The sequence below is a fragment of the Orbicella franksi genome, chromosome 14 (assembly GCF_964199315.1).
Source record: "Orbicella franksi chromosome 14, jaOrbFran1.1, whole genome shotgun sequence".
Lineage (NCBI taxonomy): Eukaryota > Metazoa > Cnidaria > Anthozoa > Scleractinia > Merulinidae > Orbicella > Orbicella franksi.
In genome coordinates, this window is record NC_138158.1 from 22,219,256 (window position 1) to 22,239,333 (window position 20,078).

Genomic DNA, 20,078 nt, shown 5'->3' on the forward strand with positions numbered 1-20,078 from the left:
TATGAAGTCCTGAAGCTCTGCTATATCTTTTTTTTTTTTTTATAACCAGCTAGTTTTTTGCTGTGTAATGGAAAAGCTGTTAATCTTTAAAAAGTGGAGTAATGTACAGCTCATGTAAAAGAAGCATCCGTCGGAACACAACCTGGTCAGCGATATATATAAGCTTAAAGCGGAACATACCTAAATTCGAGACTGTCTTACTTCACTCAAACTGGAGCAGCTTACGACGAAAATACTTAAGAAAAATTCCAACAGATGTAAATGCGTTGAGTTGTGGGCCAAAAACATGAAAAATTTCGGGAATTTTGGACGCCATTTCCCCCGCGTGACATCCGCAAAAATCCTCGCAGCATGTACGCGCATGTGCCGCAGGCGATGGCGCAATTTGTTCTAAAAATAGAATTATTGTCCCATATCATGGGGACAACCCCAATACTAGAAATGATGCGTGCTTATGGTCTCCGTCCCCGATTATAGCTCCTGAATACATTCAATTTTTTCGATTATCTTGTAATATTCAGACATTATTTTACTGGGGACGGAAAGGTGAGTTGTATACTAGCTACCATATCCGATTGATTTCCTAATATAAAGATTTAAAAACAAAAGTTGTGTCGTGGTTTTCTTTAGTTATCGGACAAAACGCGAGTCGCCAGCTGGTGACCAGTTCTGAAAATTTAGTCGCCATTGCTCAATTTTTGGTCGCATTGGCGACCAGTGAGTCGCAATTTCGAGCCCTGTTCTACAAGGAGTTTACAGCTTAAAACTCGAAATATTCAAGTAACTCGCCGGCAAACAGAAAACATCATGATTGCAATTCTTCATGCGTACTGGGGTTTTTTGTATTTCAAATTATCAAAGGAATTGTCGCAACTCCACCCATTGTATGAGAACACAACTAGCTGGCAATATGATGCCATTTCAGAATTGCATTGAGTGTATAATAATGGTCCAAGCCCAGGGTAGGAAAGCACATTTCAGTGAGGCCAAATTCACCCCCCCCCCCCCCCCCTATGCCTCATTCATTTTACTGCATTTGTTTTCATTTGCAACTTAAATTTCATGATTTGTACAATGTACTTTGTTCTTTTAAAGGTCATTCCCCAGTATTGCATTGTGCATCCTTACTGCGCATAATTTATGGTGTCATTAGCGCACATTCGTGCACGCACACATTGAAAACATGGCGAATTTGCCAATTTTTTTCCAGTCATTTTAATCAACTAATCTGATTTCTATTGTTGAAAATTGAATAAATAAGGAAAATAGCAGCTGCACTGTAGTCTTTTCTATTTTGCAGTTTGATAGCCGTGACAAGCAATTTGGTTCCAATATTTTAACAAGGATTCAGCTGTCTGTCAAAATCAAACTTAAAACGTTTATTTGTGTCTGACACAATAATATTATTGACTGTAGTTTGAGGCGTGTTCTCAAGAATCTGGACTCACAAAGAGTTTACAATAATTTGGAATGCATTCTTGTAATAAGCATTGAATAACACTAAAATGGGACATTTTCAATGCCTCACTGTTCCTTAACAAGCATGGGCAACCCCCTTTTTTATTTTATAATTAAAGTTCTCATATGATAAATATTCATTGGACAAAGTTTGAACAAAAATCTATGACTTTTTGTGCAGTTTTATTTCCAGGGAATTACCTTAAATAGAATGGCAAAGCTCAAAAACAAAAGCAGCATATACTTTTCAAACAATGGTTCTGTGAGCTCACGCAAGCTAGCTCGTGCAGTATCTCACAAACCAACGATTTTGAGTGATTAAAAACAGTTACTTGCCTTCATCACCTGCATTAAGCTCTTTTGAACATGACATTATTCGTAGAGATGATGTAGTGTGCAGTAAAAGTTGCCTGAACTGTGCAAATGGCAATAAGTGAAAGATTAGCAGTGATTCATCGTTGTAAAGTTCTGAACAGGTCATGAAATTTGAAGTATACGTAAGGAACCCATTTCAGTGCTGCGTTGTCATGGCAAGTTTTCAACCAATCATGTGCAATAAAGTGCCTGGACAGTGGTCAACTTCAAATAACATGTGACCTTCATGAGCTCTGAACATGAGCCCCCCGATATGGTCATGTGATACTGGTCAGCAGATACCTTGTTTTCACAGGTGTCAGTTGAACATACATGTAACACGGATGCTCAATGTCAGAGATGAGATGTACGCTGTAAGCCCCCACCCCTCCTAGATTGTTGCAGAGTGACATTTTACATTGATTAACATGAAGGGGGCGTACAGATGTACCAAAGTACATATGGAAGTATGTACATGTACGTACATACGCACAGTCACATGACAACCAAAATTTTTTAGATTAATGGGTTACCAGATGCTTCTGCTTGCGTGCCTTTGCTGCATAGGAGATCTGCTTTAAGGATGTATTTTATATATAATACATACCAGTTCTTCAAGGCCTGGAAGGCGATCTGAATTATATTGATACTGTTTTGATGCTGGCCACTTTTTTAACATCACAAGAGCAGGGTCTTCACTGGCTAGCTCACCATTGTATTTGTAATTTTGGATCAGCCTTTCAACTCGCACTTCATCCATGGCTCTGTTCCATGACATTCCTTCACTTCTCTTTTGTCGAACCTAAAAATATTATGTTAGTGTGTCTAATGTTTTTCATCAGTTTTCAATTTTTATTTTCTTCTGACTTATTATATCCATTTAAGTGTCCACATCAACCTAGGAGAGCAATTTATTTTGTTTTGTTCATCTTAAGCGTTTGTCTACATGTTAGGCTGTTGTGTTAAAGAGAGTACAAAGCAAACTGAATAAATATTTTTAGTTTTTACAAATGGTAAATGCCACACTATTGAGCTATGGATGCATGAGGGAGGTTGCTAAGCACAAAAGAAGCATAAGACTTGTTTGAGGCAATAGCCCAGTGCGACTCTAGCTTTTTGAGTGCTTAGCAAACCTCCCAAGTGCATGCAAAACCCAATAGCATACAGTTGTGGTGTTTACCATTTGTTTTTATAACATAACATTGACATATAGAAGCAAAAGAAGTCCTTTTATTGAGGTACATCACATAAGCAAATGTCAGCAGCATACACGCATGGGCAAATAGTAGACAATGAATTAACCAATCATAGCTATGCTATAATTAATATTTTTATACTACCGTGGGTACTGGGAAATGTTAACTAATAACAACATGTCTGTATTTTATTAAATAATCAAATTATAATTTACCTCATATCAATATCAAACAATTTAAACTCGCTATTCGGATTCTTAAAAAAATTATTAAAAAGGTCATAAAAGTTTGATACCTTAATCCAGAACTCTCGGTCAAATCCATCTTCCAGGCCATCAGTTTGTTGATCACCTGGCTCTTCCTCCCGACTTTCGTTTCCTTCAGCTCGCTCGAGCAGCTCCTGTTCTTTTCTTTTCATACCTTGACCTTTTAACTAGCTTGAAGATGCAAATAACTTATTCATGCGCTGAAAACAGCCTTTTACCGGCCTTTTAGCTTTCCAGAAGGGCGCCCTCAAATCGTATAAATGGCATCAAACCGAATTACTTAACAAGACATTTTCCCTTAACCGTAGCCATATTTGCTCCATGAAGGTAAAATAATTAGTTAACCAGCTTTGCATAGCACTGATCTTTGTAAACCACTCTTGACAGCGCGACCAACATCCATAAACTGCTGAGTTTACAAACATCGACGTCACTTCGGGGCTTGCGCGTTTCTCTGGTTGGCAAAAAGGTCCGTCATTCTCCAACCTAGTCCCCAGGGTCTTCTCTATTTTTTCTTCTCCCGACAAAGGCGACGGCGAGGAGCTGTAGCGTTGCACTTTCGTCCTGCGTGGCAGACATGTCTAACACCTTTTGACCAATTGTATGTGTTGTTGTTTCTTCCAATGAAAATGCGTTGTGATCGTGTCCTCTGAGATTATTTTACTAGGGGACGGGACGGTGTTTGCCAGTTGAAAGCTCGAAACCTATCGATTGTGACTTTTATCGTGAGGGTGTTTTGCCGGATCTTTCTGCATGTTCCGAAACACATTTACAGCTGCCTTTGAAGCCTAATATTGTTGGTAAGAAGCTTTGTGAAGTGTAGTGTATTGTATTATGTTGTTTGTAGAAATGGAGTGAGCAATTTATATGGCTCAAGTCTACGAAGCCATTTCGACATGTTCATCAGCAATCTAAGTTTTGTTGATCGTGTTGCTTTCAAGCGGCACGAACTAAGCTGGCACTAGTTTGTATAGTCCACACTGTTGTGTTTTGAATTTTGCAATTAAGATCTGCCTCCGTCACGGGCATAAAGAAACGCTGTCGTGCAGACAGAGCAAATTTTCACTCAGCTTATTACCACCTGGTATCGCCAAATGCCACCAAATATACGGCTTAGTTGGATAAAAATGCTATAGAGCAAAGCAAAAACAGTAGTTTCGAAATAATGTGCAGGATTGCAAGGATTGAAATTGGTTACAGTTCAAGAAATTTGAGTTTAGTTCAGGATGTCAAGAAATCGAGTTTACCATTCTTGTGACAGTTTGAACTTTCGAACCTTTATTTTGTCTGGTATTTCTTTGCTTCTACCAGTATTGGGAATGATTTCTACCGATGTTAAAGTAAGCTTAAAAGTAATCTCCTGGACACAATACATTTCCCTGAATGTTTCCTACAAAGCACAGTCTCTAAAAATAAATTAAAATAGGTCACCATGCTTGCAAAAGAGATATGATGTACCAGTCTTACCCTATTTTGCCAGGTCTTTTAAATAGTACTATTGATTTATTTTATCACTCCGCATTACATTTTGCGGTGGCTGGAAGGTACAGTTTTTTGATGAACTTTGATAGGCATACATGAATTTTTGAGCATAAGGAACAACATAATAAACAACTTATGCAAAAGAATCGAAAATAATCCAAATAACATACAATCCATGAGTAATGATTTTGTTTTTGATGCTATTGAATAAGTGTAAAATTCTGCGCTTGAAGCGTTCGCAATATAGTGCTAAGGAATCACCAGTTAAGGTCAGGGTTGTTTGTCCTTCTGTTCTTCTTTTCCTCTGTTGTTGACTTGCTACCTTTAAGCTGTTTGTTACGAAGCAGTGTTTTGTAGACACACAGTGTGAATAGTCATCATGTGAGGCTGCTTCAAGAAGTGCTTGCCTAGGTTTCCTTTTCTATTCGGCTGGTCCAATTAGTACATATGATAGTTCACCACTGAATTTTCTCCGATTCTTATTGGTTTAAATTGATCACGTGACGCAATAGTGTTCATCCGTGGAGAGACACTATCAGCCCATAGTGCCTGTCTGAGGAAAATACCCAGATGGATAGTACTCATCCATGTAAATGTTTCTGTAAAGAAGCGGGCTTACAGAAAGTAAACAATGGAAATATATTAAGTGGGTTTTTGTCTGTTTTCTTTTTCAAATTTTACATTTGGCTTCAACGACCTTCCATGGCTTTCATCTAAAAAAGTTGAAAATAATTCAATATGAATTTTGAACTGGCGTGCAGAAGAAAATTTAGTGGTGAACGATAAAGACAATAGAGTGTTTATGTCTCGGAACTATCGGTTGATAGTTGTCCCTTGGAAATTTGATGTTCTTAAAACTAGCATATTTGTTTTAAGAACATCAAATTTCCATGGGGCAACTATCAACCGATAGTTCCGAGACAGAAACACTCTATAGTTTAAATAGGGATACATGCCAATACCTTGTCATGTCTTCATTAGGTGGTATTGCCATTATCTCTTTGTGCCAGCTCTTGTGTGAGGAACATTGCCATTCTTGTTATCTTCTGGAGAATTTATTCATGTTTTTGGATACTTGGGTTTTTTTTTGTTCTTTTAATGTAAAAACAATTAAAGAAGGAGAAAACGGTTTGTTTATCTACTTGTATTTTTTTTCTCAAGGATGTCTTTTATCTCTTGGTAAATATGATGTAGTTCTCACCAGCTAAACTTTGCCACTAGAGATTCAGTCTGTTCTGTTTTGGTTTCATTGTCAGTTGAAATAGACTTTAAAAACCTAGGTCTTGATAAGATAGTCATACTCTTGCAGTTGTTTCTGATTGAATTTTGTTTTCTTTTAAATTTCCCTTTACTGAGGAACAACTTTTAATCTACAAGCCTGTACATGTATGTTATTTTAAAACAGTCAGTGTAACTTAAAATATAATTGCATTTGTGTGATCTTGTGTTTAACAATAATGCTTTGAATTTCTGTTTTTGCAGTAATGGATGATCATCATGGGTTGGATGAGGGAAAACATGCACAAACTGAAGAAAGTCATAGTAGAGAAGGAACTAGGGATGGTGAGCATCAGCCCTTACCATGATATGTATCAGTTGCCATGCATTGATAACTTTTTTAGAGTTGTGTCTTGCCAAAATAATTCATTTTTTTTGTTACCTGTACGTAATTGGATCTTAACTGTAATGGCAGCACTTTCTCAAGAATTTTAGGGCTTATGTCCTCATATTATGCTTCAATATCTGGTTAGCTTATGAGTTTTTTCTTGTACACTAAGTACTCCAGCAATACTAAGAAGAACATTGCAAACCAAATGTGTTAGAGGAAGCCAACTATTATGTATTAGAGAAAGCCAACTATTATGTGTTAGAGAAGGCCAACTATTTTTCAAAACACATCTTCTTCACACCTGGATAAGTTAGCCAGTTTCTAGTGTTTAATTCCTTTTCATCCCTGCTATGAAGGCTTAAAATTTAGCACAGGGAGTATTTAGTAGATGGAGTTTCAAAATCTTAAGGAAGAAGTGATTATACAGTACCACTTTAATGCACAGCTTATTATCCTTGTGTATCCATTAAACTAGTCAACAACCCATTGTCCCCACTAGAACAAAATAATTTTGTTTTTAAAATTGATATAAAATAAAAGTCTCAACTTACTGGTACTTTGGGAGGTTCTGTGGTATATTATAGGTTAAGGTATAGATGTATGGCAGTGATACAAGCAATTTTTGCTGCATGTTACACAGAAGATATCTGCATATCATATGTAGTTACTCAAGCATTTGTCACAGTGCACATATTTTTTCTATTCTTTGTTGTGACTCTTATTTAAAACCCCAAAAGCTGTGAACAAGACAGCTTGTAGGAAGTTGAGCTTTCTGTGTTAGCAAATGACAACCTTAACTTAAATGACAAAACTGGTAAACCATACATGTACAATTGCCGCTACTGTATTCTACATGTATACTTACAGCCTGCAAAGCACTCACTTTCTTTCCTGCAATGGTTTAGGGCACAACAAACATAAATGAATTAAGAGAGGTTGAGGAGTCGAGGAGGCAGAGTAAAGAAAACTTTTGGATGCCACAAAGCTCTTAGAATGAGCTTGACAGCTATTAATGCTGTGTTCGACACTAACTTTCTTGCTAATTTGCCCTTTGGGCAACTAGTTCTGTTTTTGTTGGTTCCCCGTGTGTCTTTTTAGTTGCCGTACCTAGTAGACTTTTGTTGCCCAGTAGCACTCATGAGAAAATTTCAACTTGCAGAAATGCTCAACTTTTTTATAAACTTGCCTTCTTGTTTTGGTGTTGCAACAGTGATTCATTGGGTTATTAATCAGTCATAGAGCACATCCCTCACAAGATTTTAAACATCCACGAACTGTGCCCACACATTTTGATGAGACTCCACTTTTCTAACAAATAGACCCAGTGAAGCACTTTTACTGGTCAAATACGATGAACCAACTGTCATGAATGAAAACATAATTCATGCCCAGAAGCACATCATTATCATTAATATTATTATTATTTTTGTTGTCATCATTGTTGTTTTTATTGCTATTTTTATTTATTATTATTGTTATTATTAATAATTGTCTTTTTAACTATATATTAAGGAATGGCAAAAAGATGGCTCAGCCCGTACCTGTAGTACCTATTTTGTATTTGTAATCATAGATTAACAAAACTGCTTCTCTTCCTCACCAGAGATCAGTCGGGGAGTAGCTTACAATCCTGACAACAGTGCCCCATTTCTTTTTGAGTCACAACAGTAAAACTTATAGCCAAAATATTGCCATACCATACAATTTGTGTGGAAAGACTTTGACACAAAAGTTATTTCCAAATACTGTTGCAAAATGCATCTTTGAAAATTCAATGAGGTTATCAAGCATTTTATAGTATTTTAAGAACTAGGGATTAATGCTTTTTATGGTTCGCACGATCACTAATCGACTAGCGACTTTTATTTAGCAAGCTTTGGGGCAAGCTTCTCACAAAATTTGGGTTCATGGCTTGTTTCGGAAATGAGAGTCAATTGTAGAAACTTTCAGTGAATGTTAGAGTTGAGTTTACATGTCTTTGACCTTTAAGGTAATACTTCTGAACTTCTACTCAAATGATTTCCCCAAGACTTGGGCATGGTTTGTATTAAGTCAAAATAAGCTGGTTCCAGAAATTGAGTAAAAGTATGCCAGCAAAATTTTTTTTTACTGGTAGTGTTGTTGTCCAAAAGATAGGGTCCAGTCAAACACCAGTAAGAATAAATTAAAATATTATCCCCAGTAAATGATACTAAGTAACATTATCACCAAGTGAAAGACAAAATATTTCCCAAAATTTCTTAGCCAACACTTCAAAGCCCCAAAATTTATGTTGCAAACTTTGACATGGGTGAGTGTGCCCAGAATAACTGCAGAGCCACCTTAAGTAATGATGAAATGGAATCAATAGAAAAACCATGATAAGAATGGTGTTACCCTTTTGATACAATATTAATAACAAACAGTGGGGCTTGACTTCTCAAAATTACAGAAAAACTCAAATTGCATCTAGGGCCACCAGATCACAGTTTTCAAGCAACATACATTTAAATAGAAAGGAATTGTTAGCCAAATTAACTTTAACTAAAAATAACAGACACTTTTTAAAAATAAAGTGGTTTGCTATTAAACAGTTAAAAAACAGTTCCTTTATATTGCTATATGTAGAAACATAAAAAATGAAAAAGGTTTGTCAAACACAACTCGATACACCACCACCACCCACATAAATTATGATACTCTCCCGTGTAGATGTGGAAGGAAAACACCTTGTTTTCACTCTAAGAGGAATTGGAGTTTGCAAGCCCTCACAGCAAGCCCTGACAGTTGTTCAGATTGGTTTCTTTGGAGTTAATGACAATAAATTGATTAACACCAAATTAATTAAGAGAGCACTCAACAACCAAATTGATGGCATTTTGTTGGGTTCTTCATTAGGCCGTTGTTGTTGTTGTTGTTGTTTTATCATGACAGAACTCAAAAATGATATTGTTCGTAAAATGCTTGACAGTGGCCTTATAAATGAGTAGTTTTATGGACGTTATTTTGAAGATATGCCGTTGATGGACAAACCAAATAAATCTGACATGTTTTACGGTCAACAAATTTGAAGATGGCTTGATCCATTTCCTGAACATTTCTCTGAAAAGAACATCCATTGACATTTATAGGAATCACACAAACACTGGACAGAATGTCTTGTTTTCTAGTCAAGTACGTTGACTTAGCAAAATTACTTGGGTTAGGCCTTGTTGCACCAGGCTTCTCGTATATGTGAAATAGACTCACTCATTCAGAAACAAAGAACAATGATTAAAACGTTCTGTTAGGGAATGGCTTTCCTAAATCTGTGGCTTCTAATCTTGTGAGGTGTTTCAAACAGTAGCTCGGAAGCTAGAACATCTTATCCCAATAACAACAAGACTATGAGTTTTAAGGATTTTAAATTCTAATGTGGGGTTTGGGACTGGCACTAGTTTTGCTAGGCTAATGATATAATTTTGAAAGCAAATGGGAGCTCCTCTGGGAGCCTGTCTAGGAATCCCCATCAATGTCCTAGACCAAAAATGACATGTACATGTACTTTATTACTTCATCTCATACTGGAAGTAAGTGATGTCTGAACAGTTCATTGAAGTGCCTTGAAACCAGAACCAGAGTATTAACAATATTACAAACAACACAACAAAGAAAGTACAGGATGCAAAACAGAGCACAGTGATGCAAAACCAAATGCAAGTTAATTTTGAAACCAAATTGAAAATTGCTATGTAGAGTGAGACGGGTAACTGCAATCACAACTGGTGGTTTGCTATTTGCGTGAAAAATTAGCAGACATTAAGTTGAAGGAAGTGAGTTTGTAGAGAAGTCCATTTGCATCATATTAATCAAAAACTGGTTTTCTTATTTAGGTATAGAAATACAGTATGGTAATAAGTAGTTTCTTAGAAATCTATTTTGAAATAAAAACTAGCGCTAAAAAGTCACGACGTTTCGACCTCTACTAGGTCATTTTCAAGTGAGTAAATTTTCTACATTAGCATATAGCCATAAATTTGTTAAAAACAACTTATAATAGATAAAAATGTGGCGAACGCTAAAATGTGATAAAATATGTGAAAAAGTGTTAAAAATATACAATGGAAAAATAAAATAATCTTAGAAAGAATTGCTCTAAACAAATAATTTGGCGCGAATTGAATCGCACTGTTTGTTTAGCATTGGTTTCAGTTCTTTGATAAAAAAAACATTTCAAAAATAAGGCAGCCAAATTTGTTCTGACACTTTCTTAAGATTCGAAAACTCTGTGCGATGTCTTCTGGCTCCATATCGTGCTGCTCTCTGAGGTGGTTTCCGATTGCCGATCCTTTGTTTTCTTCAATTCGTTGGTGTAGGTGTCGGAACGTGTAACCGACATAGCCTGCATCACACAGGCCACACTGAAATGAATACACCACGCATTGTTGACTCACAAGAGGCTGCTTGTCTTCCCTGACCTTAATTTCATCCTTGATCTTTCTAATTGTGTAAACTGGGCTAATATCTGCGTTGATCTTCCGACTGAGGTCAGCCAGCTGTTTACGTACTACGTTTGCAGATTTCTGGTCCTTGTAGGGCGACATGATTCTGACTGGGGCTTCTCTTTTATGAGCCACTCGAGTATGTGAATCCTCGGACACTTTTGATTCAATAAATTTGCGAATGATTGACTGCACAAGGTCGTCAGGATAGCACAGTCGGGAAAAGATCTCTTTCAGGCGTTCACATTCCTCGTGAAAAAACTTCCACTTTCAAAATACAGTATGAATATTTATAATTTGAATTATAATAATATTACTGTTGTACTTTAGATTATAATTCCAATGCTCTTTTTAAAAACTGATTTCAGTTTCATTAGGTAGTTTGGTGCTTTGGGCCCAAAACAGCAGCCTGAAAACGGTCCTTGTAAGTTGACAAGCCCTTGAATAGCCAGGAAGTGTCAAGAAATGGGCCCTGAAGAGGCAAAGGGCCGACTTCAGACACAACTTAAAGCGAGTTTCAATTAGTCCAGCAAATTTCTTTCACTTTCCGTAGGAGGAAGGTAAATTCCTAAAGATAAACATGAAACGATTTACTACAAATAACTAACTGAAGACGGCAGAAAACTAAGAGGAAAATACAAACAGACGATAAACTAAACGGCTTACCAAAATGCTGGCAACGGGGTTCAAGGAATCAAGAAGATACAAGTGTACCGGACGATAAACTAGCACTAAGTGAACATGAAAGGATAACACAAATATATACGCAACGAAATTTACATACGACGCGAGAAAAAAAGCATGCAGAATGTGAAAAAATGCATTAACATACGGAACAAAAAAGGACACAAAGAAAACACGAAATAGCCGTAACAGGCCCCTTCACAGAAAGTTTCAATTTTCCACAATATTGTTGTGTCTATTGATGAAGTAAATCCCTCTCCATATTTTTAATAGCCTGGCCAAACCATACCTGGAGGCATTAGATGATATGATCGATGAGGAGGAGGAGGAGGAGTTAGAAGAAGACAAAGAAGAAGAAGAAGGACAAGAGGATCAAGAAGAACAAGCGGAACGGCAAGAAGAACAAGACAATGATGATGAACACCTCTACAGAAAGTTAATAGAGGATGAGTTTAGTGACAGTGATAAAATCTGTATTTATTTCGTAGATTTTTTAAATTTTTATGAGGATTTCTTTAACAGATGTATTAATAAGTAATAATTAAGTAAATAGAGGATGAGTCTGAAATTGTTTTGATTGTTCTACATTTACAACAGCTTATTCAAATTAGCCCAAGCTCAAAGGCTGAAGAAAATATGTCATTACTTTTTTTTTTTTTTACTAAATGAACCACAAATCACTGTGTTGCCTGTGACTAGTTTGTTGGATCTAGATTTAAGGGACAAAAGAGTGACAGAACTTTTCATCTTTGTAATAAGAACCCAGTCACAGTCGTGCCTGACTAACTGTGTCCACCTTCCGTGGTTTAAATAAGCTAATCAAAATGCATGAATGGTGAAAATATCAAGCATCATGTATCCTGCTGATCAGTCGACAACTCCACTTCTCACATTTCTTTTCATAATTTGGATTTGCCAGATTTGAATGGAAGCCATAGGAAAGTTGTTGAAAACATGTCAAAAAATGATGAAAAAAAATTAGTTTGGTGGCCTGTGTTAGAAGTGCACCACTCTAAATGCAATGATAAGTATTATATTAGTATGTCCAAAAGGCATTTATCTGTCAAAAATAGAATTTCTCAAACTAATTCTAACTTTGGTTATTTTGCCTTTGTAACAATACAAATCTCAAGATTATAGTGGTTTTGCAACACAGGCTAAAAACATGCCCTAAAATATAATTTTCGAAAATGTTTGGATAAAGCAACGGTTTTTATCATACGTGAGCATTGCAGATAATTCAAGCCAATTAATTCAAGGTCACAAGTCAGATTGTTTTGGTTCGCCCGTGTGTAGAAAGATCTATAAGATTCCAGTTGATAGTGATAATGGTAGTTATACCTGCTCATGAAAACACCAGTTGTATAAATTCCAGTCTAGCCATAAATAAATAAAAAAAGATTTGTAATCTTCTTTGTCATAACTAAATTATGTTATTGAACTAGTATGAGGTCCGTGTTTGTAAAACATTGGTCGAGTTCTTCGCCTTGCAATGTTATGGCGAGATCCATAGACTTGTTAAAAAAAGAAATACCCGTATCAGTATCCGACGTAAGTTTCATTCCATGTTCAATGCTAAATTCCTGAGGGGTGTGCCTACAAACGAGGACTAACAATAGAGCTATAAATCAATGAACATAATAAATCCCTCTAAGATTCTCTAACCGAAACAAGTGATAGGTTGAGGTATCACTGAATTCCTAATTTTCAACCTTCTGCTTTCATTTCATCCTCCCTCCCGGTTAATAACACGCACCCGTTGTAGCTAGTTCCAGACGATCCCAGGAATGCAAATCTCATTAGCAGTCAGTGCTCTGTCTGATAACCATAACGGGTACTTTTAAGGGTATCAAGTCTTATATCCGAGATTCGGTGATATTTCTTTCTAAAAACAAAAACTGAAATAGTGTCCAACATAACCTTGCTCAGCACGTTTGCGAAAATCTATTGGTTCCTTTCAGAGGTTTCTTTAAGAGCACTCGGCTAACCTCCAGGTACGATTTCCGTACAGCGCCATACATTAATTATGTATGCAACTATCTCAAACTATCACATTATACTCAAACAGCAATCGTGAAAAGAACGAGTCAGTCAAAAAATTGCATGCATAATTAATGTAAGGGGTGGTGCGAAAATCTTGCCAACCTCCCTGTCAAAATAAGAGAGCCCCTCTGCCAGTTTTGTCCACATAGTATAACTTCCACTGACAGAATCGCTATGATTACGATGACGACCACAAAGCGCTTTGTGGTGTATTGAATAGGCCACAAAGCGCTTTGTGGTGTTTTGAATAGGCCACAAAGCGCTTTGCGGTGTTTTGAATAGGCCACAAAGCGCTTTGTGGTGTGAAAAATTGGAAAAACCAAATAATTTCAGAAAATAGCTGTGAGATATTTGCGAGTCAACGAGCCATCCAGTTTTCAATGTTAAATCCCAAAATAAAACACCACATAGCGCTCTGTGGTGTTTTGAATAGGCCACAAAGCGCTCTGTGGTGTTTTGAGTAGGCCACAAAGCGCTCTGTGGTGTTTTCAATAGGCCACAAAGTGCTCTGTGGTTTTTTGACTTCTACTGCTGTTTTGTAAAGCAAAGCGAACTAGGAACAGTTAGAAAGCACCCCGACCATAAAAATCTACTCGACAAGAAAATTTCTGTAATAAATGTTCGATGCTACAGGAGACGGCTTACCCAAAAAGGTTCAGTCAGCCTCAACAAACTTATACTGAGAAGAGGGCTTTCGCGAACCGGATTTCGTGTGAGTGACAAGATTGGGAATAGAGAAATATTGCGCAGATTGAGTAGTAGTTTTACAGCACCGAAACTAAAATTGGTTACACTGCTTCTCAGAAATTTGTTTTGCCTCTGTAATATCATTAAACGATCTGAATAATTTGAGGATAATCAAAGCGCGGAGTGTAATATTGGCTGGCCGGGAACACGCAGTTCGCAAACCGGAGAGCAACCACTGTTTAAATCTTCGATCGAACTTTCATGTTGAATTTGAAACTGAAAATAGACTAAGCGGTCAATTTCCGATAGAAATCTTGTGAGGTAAATGCCATTCTTGCAAATAGTCGCTGCATATTTACGTTCAGAGTCACTCTGGTTCAGAGTAAAGACATATAAAGTCAAATACTGCTTCCGTACGCTACCCCTCCAAAAATCAATTTTGCTCGAAGACCGAACTGCAACGGAGTTTAGTTACCAGTCTTATGCTGCGTGTTATTAGCTAGAACGCATGATATGATTGGCTCCGTATATCACATTACGTCAGAGGACATGTCTGCTACATAGGACATAACTGCAACGGTACAAGGAGCAGCCTTTTGAAAATCGTTGAGGGCGGCTACGTCATTCTCATCCCCAAAGCCTCCGTTTCGTTTGGTCACGTGGTCAGCGAAACGACATTTTAAGACAAGTAGCACTGGGGACGAGAATGAAAGGTCCGTATAATTTAGCCTGCATAGCAAGCGTTCTCGAACTTTTCCGCACTCTGGCCGCGCGTAAATTAGAGCTTTACGCGCGACCAGAAAGGCTCTTCGCACGGGAACGCTTGCCATGCAGGCTACAATAGATGCGTGTAATTTTGAAACATTCTGCCCACATTACGTAAAGAATTTAATTTGGATTCGAAAGCGTTTGATCAACAAATAAAAAAATACGCAATATATGAAATAAATCACTTTATTGAAGTGTCGCAGTGTGTAGCACTGCTGTGCTAATTGTGGACACTGAAATAAGCAAACAAATACTGTATATTAAACAGAAACTTGTTAAAAATCTCACTTGAATCTTGGACTACCAAACACAAATCCACCTTAATGGCATGGAGGAGGATTTGAACCCAGGACATCCGGATTACAAATCTAGCGCCCTAACCACTTGGCCACGCCAAATTACAGTGTTGTCATGTCATGGTGTTGAGCAAATTCCAGACCCAGGCGGTGTTGGACAAGACTCGCAAAGCGTGGCGGGAGAAATTTTCGATCGAGCTCATTTTTCATCTGATTGCCGAGCGTCAAGGAATTGTATCAGGACTATCAGGCGTTCTTGCTCCCGCCGCGAAAACAAAGAAAGAACGCCTGATCGCAAGTTATGATGACCGGTAATGTACTAATGAGTAGATTACGTAATCCCCAGAGGTCACGCGAAAACGTGAAATAAAAGCGCAAGGAAAATTCTAGTCGCTACACCGGTCGCAATATTTGAGGCCTAAAAGGGCGGATGTTCTCTTCGGATCAAAAGCCTCACCTTATCTTCCTATGAAAGATTTATTCCAGCATTTTCAATCGGCTTGAGTAATTCAACTTTAAAGAAGGACCGACATTGTTACAATTCAAGAAGCGTGTTTATTCATCTTGTTCTAACCTCACGCAGAAATCTATTCGCGATTTGAGAAATGAAGCATGCTCTGTTTCTTTACACTGAAAGCGACAGAACGAAAGCCGAACAACTAAAAGACTATCTACAAGGCAGGCTTCGCTATATAGCAGACGTAAGAAATATCGTAGACGTTTTACTTGAGGAACAGAAGCTCAAAGATCAACTTCCCCGCAGTGATTGTGTTGTGTTGATCGGGTCACGCAAGGCGTCATCCCTTATTCACGACAAAGACACAGAAATCGAAGATGGTTTTGAAACTTTCGACGGCAAACTCTTTCATAAAGAGTTTACAGAAAACAAGGATCTTCTAAAAAGGCTGGTAATTGTCTTCTTCACAAAAAGAACGAAGAACGACTGGATCCCGGCTGATTTTGATGAAAGAAGAATATTTCACCTAGAAGGCGAAAAAATACGAGATCGCAATCCATCCTTAGATCATCTTGTACACAACATCAAGAGAATATTGATTGGAGAGGAGTGGCTACCATGAAAAGGTCACAAGATTAACCTCAGTTGTGGCGAACACGCTTGGTTTACTATGCTCGCCAGATAAATTGTGAGACTTTAGGACTAATATTGTAGTCTATAATAGTGTATGGATGTTTGACGCTTGGCCTCGGACAGTGCGTGCTCTAGGAACTCATTGCCATTGGCAAGGTAATACATAAGTAATTTGATTATGCTGCCTTGAGTCGAAAAAGAAGTGGTATATAAAAACGAAAATCCAAAGTTTTGCATGCAACTTAATGTTTCGCGTTAGTCTGGTATTTCAAGTTAAGGCCAAGTAAGAAAAAAAAATGTAAAAAAGAGAGCTGGCGAGCGCTTTTTGTTGTTATTTCCCACTTTTGTATTATTTCCAACTGAATGATTTCTTTACACATTAGTACCCTCCTCCAGGGACAAGTTGGAGTTCTTAGGTCAAATAGGTAGGTAACAACTGACAAACTCGCTTGTGCATGTGCCAAATTAAAGTAGCAGACTGAGAAATACATCTGTACCAAAAATAATAATTTAGATATGTTTAGGAAGAAATGGGCAATATAAATACTAGAAGTAGCTGAATAACTTAGAACATGTCAGGCTCAAATAGGTGTGACTTTGCTATGTAATTCGTGATCGATAAGTGAGTGCGAGTTAGTTGTGTTATATTACCGAAAGTACTGTTAATTATGTTTAGTAAAGTATTGTACTGAAAGTCATGTAGTTGTGTGCATTGCAATAAAAAAACAAAAACAAAATGGCTCTCCTGACGGCATACGAATTGAAAGTCTTCAGTCTTCCTCACTGATCTTTTTCTGGTTGTTTTTTGGGTTTTTTCATTCTCAACTTCTAGGTTTTACCTGGATGAAAATAGTAGAACCACTGTAAATATTACCAAAGCATAAAAAACTGAGCAAGACGCAAATCTGCGTAAACTCGGGCTTTTTTAGAATATGACACTTTTTGCTGATGTCGTTACCGCCTCATTCCTTATGAGCTAGCAAAGTTGGGATCTGAATGCCCGAATTGACTCTGTAAAAATTTGGAAAATGCCAGTGTTTTTTTCCTGGCGTGTTTTTGAAATTTTTAATTCCAGAGCGAGCGTAAGCACAAAAATAAACCATTTGCGCAGTAACCACAGACACAAGATCAGGTTTCAAGACATCGTTTACTTGAAGTTGAATAAATGAAGGGCCAAAATATTAAAAAATATCGACAAAAAGAACTCAACTTGACGTGTAAAACTTATAAGAAAACAAGAAATTCTATTTTTTCTTTGCCGCGCGACAAATTGAATACGCAAAAATGAGTTAATTATTGACTTTGGATTACAAAATGAAACCGAATACAACAGATTTCCATTCTTTTATTATAACGGATAACGTTTGAAAAAACATGGGAAAGTAAAAGTGAAAAGAGACACATGTAAAAACCAATTTAGAAACAAGAAGTCAGATAATTCCTTCGCCGCGCGACGAAATAATACAGCGCAGCGAAAGAAAGATGAAGTTGTAAATCAAAAAGACGGCAAAAACAAGCCAATTATTTCGAGATAAATCGCATTTCAACTGTGTTAACTTAGTGCCCACTTAGTTCTTTTCTCAGAAGTTCTGTAGTAGCTGAATAAGACCCAAAAAATATATTTGAACGAAACGAATACATTAAAAAAAACTGCGGAGGTCACTGTACTGATTAAATACGCAGGAATCCAAGGTGCAAAAATACTGTTCACTTTAAAAACCTAAAATTCTCAAATAAAGGCAACCAAATGAAAGAAAGGTGACAGGAAGTTCAATAACAATACATTTCTATTTAAGATGAGGGAAAAGAAACTTATCTAAAAGTGAAAGCTTGAGTTTTTGCCGACGGCTTTTGCAGTCATTCATTATCGGCCGTGGCTTCACCAATCGTTCAAAACGGTTGAATTCAACTTCGAAGTAATACTGTGCATTACTATTTTTGTTTTCTAAAGTCCAAGAAGCTGCTTTAAATCCGCGATTTGTATTCAAACTCACTCTGGAAAGCGCACCGATCGTCATGTTAATTTTCGTGGCAGTTAATTGAAGGAAAGAAGAATTCTTCACCAGAAAGGTTTGAGGATAATGTACACCTTGATCTTCTATTCTGAGGCCACCTACACATTGATTTATGTTTTTCCTTTCCATTTTAAGTCCCAAAGAAGTAATTTCTCCGTTTCCATTCCCGTCCCCAGAGCCTCCGTTTATTGTGGCCTCGTCCTCGTCAACGATATTTTTTAGAAGAGTTACACTCGGGACGAGAATGGATACGAGATTGACCAACTTGGCTCCGAGGCTTAGGGGAATAAAACAAAAGAAATTAATCATTAATTCCTCATCCTCGATGCGATTTCTTTTGTTTTATTCCCCTAAGCCTCGGAGCCAAGTTAGAATTTTAATATATCGGAATTGGCCTATTACCGTATGTCCGTAATTCACGGACATCCGGTGAGGCATGCGTATTTTTTCCCAGCACATCTGATTGTTATTACTATTTACAACTTTTTAACTGTTAACTGTGCCACGCAGCAACTGATCCTTTTGGATTACAAGTATTTATTATTATCTGATTGGGGAACCCATCGCACATCCAGATATTTGTTTGTAATGAACGTTGTCGTGTTTGGAGTAGTTGTGATTGAGAACAAATTCTAACTGCTTCATGTTGTTTCTGCTGGACATATTTGTACGTTCCGCTAGATCCTGATCGTTTTGGCTGATTATTTTTTTGATGTTTCGTTCAAGACGTTTTGGGTGGTGCTTGAGCCTTCATCAGTTGAAATATTAACGTTAGAACGCGTGATTCAAAAAGTAGCACATCGAACGCGCGCTTAGGAAAATTCCGGGTAGAGTTTCAAGAAAACGTAGCGCGAGACTTATGCGTGTGCCAAAGACTTGTAGGACTTCCGGGATGGCGATGTGGTCATTTCCAGATTGCGGATCCTTTATTGACAAAAAAATGTCAAATGTTGTTGTATATAGTGGTCAGGCTTCCAAGCAGGGTCGTTCGTGAAAGTTAGCCTCGTGTCCAACAACTCTGACAATTCCAAAATCCATTTACGAAAAGAGACTAAAGGGCTCCGAGAAAACACTAAAGCAGGCATCAGTGGAAAAAACATTGGCATAAGTTCCAAATTTTTACAGAGTATGACCTTGCTCTCAGGAAGAATGGGGCGGCCTTTCGCGGATCTGACTAGTCAAGGATGAATTTGGACCTTAACAATTTTCACCTACGCTCACCAGCTTCCGGCTCCACATCGCTCAGCAATCACCTTGGCAGTGAAAGCTACAGAGCCATCCTTAAACCAATTGCCAATGAGTTGGTCATGCAGAGAGAAAAATATCCAATATCCAAACTAGAGTATTGTGGATATGCTTACACACTGCTTGAAAGAATACTAAAGGATAACCAGTTTGTTGGAGTATCCAAGGAACCATCAGCAAGACTTTTCGCCCAGTTCCATTCGTCAGAAACAGACGGCATGAAAAAGGAAATGATTTCAGAGATTAAAAAACAGAACTTAAGGGTAAGAGTTATATTTGCACATCCGCGGCTCTTGGAATGGGTGTTGATACACCATATGTTACAAACATATTTCATATTTCACGGCCGGCCTACAAGCTAAAGCTGGTTTGTATTACAACAATACTGATATTGGCAAAAACAAGGTCCACATAGAGCAGTCAGT

At 37.6% G+C, this 20,078-nt stretch overlaps 1 protein-coding gene and 1 long non-coding RNA gene across 4 annotated transcripts in view; one reads left to right on the plus strand and one right to left on the minus strand.

Moving 5' to 3' along the window:
* LOC145467088 (transient receptor potential cation channel subfamily V member 5-like) overlaps positions 1 to 20,078 on the minus strand; it is a 92,468-nt gene that overhangs the window by 13,896 nt on the left and 58,494 nt on the right. Inside the window, exons 1-2 of one of the 3 annotated variants that reach the window (XM_081450610.1) lie at positions 3,304 to 3,715; positions 2,420 to 2,614 (exon numbers count right to left, since the gene is read on the minus strand). The exons of the other annotated variants lie outside the window; for them this stretch is intronic. Coding sequence (XP_081306736.1) covers positions 2,420 to 2,614; positions 3,304 to 3,426 — 318 coding nt within the window. The 5' untranslated portion in view covers positions 3,427 to 3,715. Of the gene's footprint in view, positions 1 to 2,419; positions 2,615 to 3,303; positions 3,716 to 20,078 lie in introns of those variants that run through there. 3 annotated transcript variants of the gene reach the window in all.
* LOC145467115 (uncharacterized) lies at positions 3,822 to 14,730 on the plus strand. The gene is made up of 3 exons (XR_014042018.1): positions 3,822 to 4,074; positions 6,239 to 6,319; positions 11,783 to 14,730. It is a non-coding gene; the product is annotated as an uncharacterized LOC145467115 (long non-coding RNA).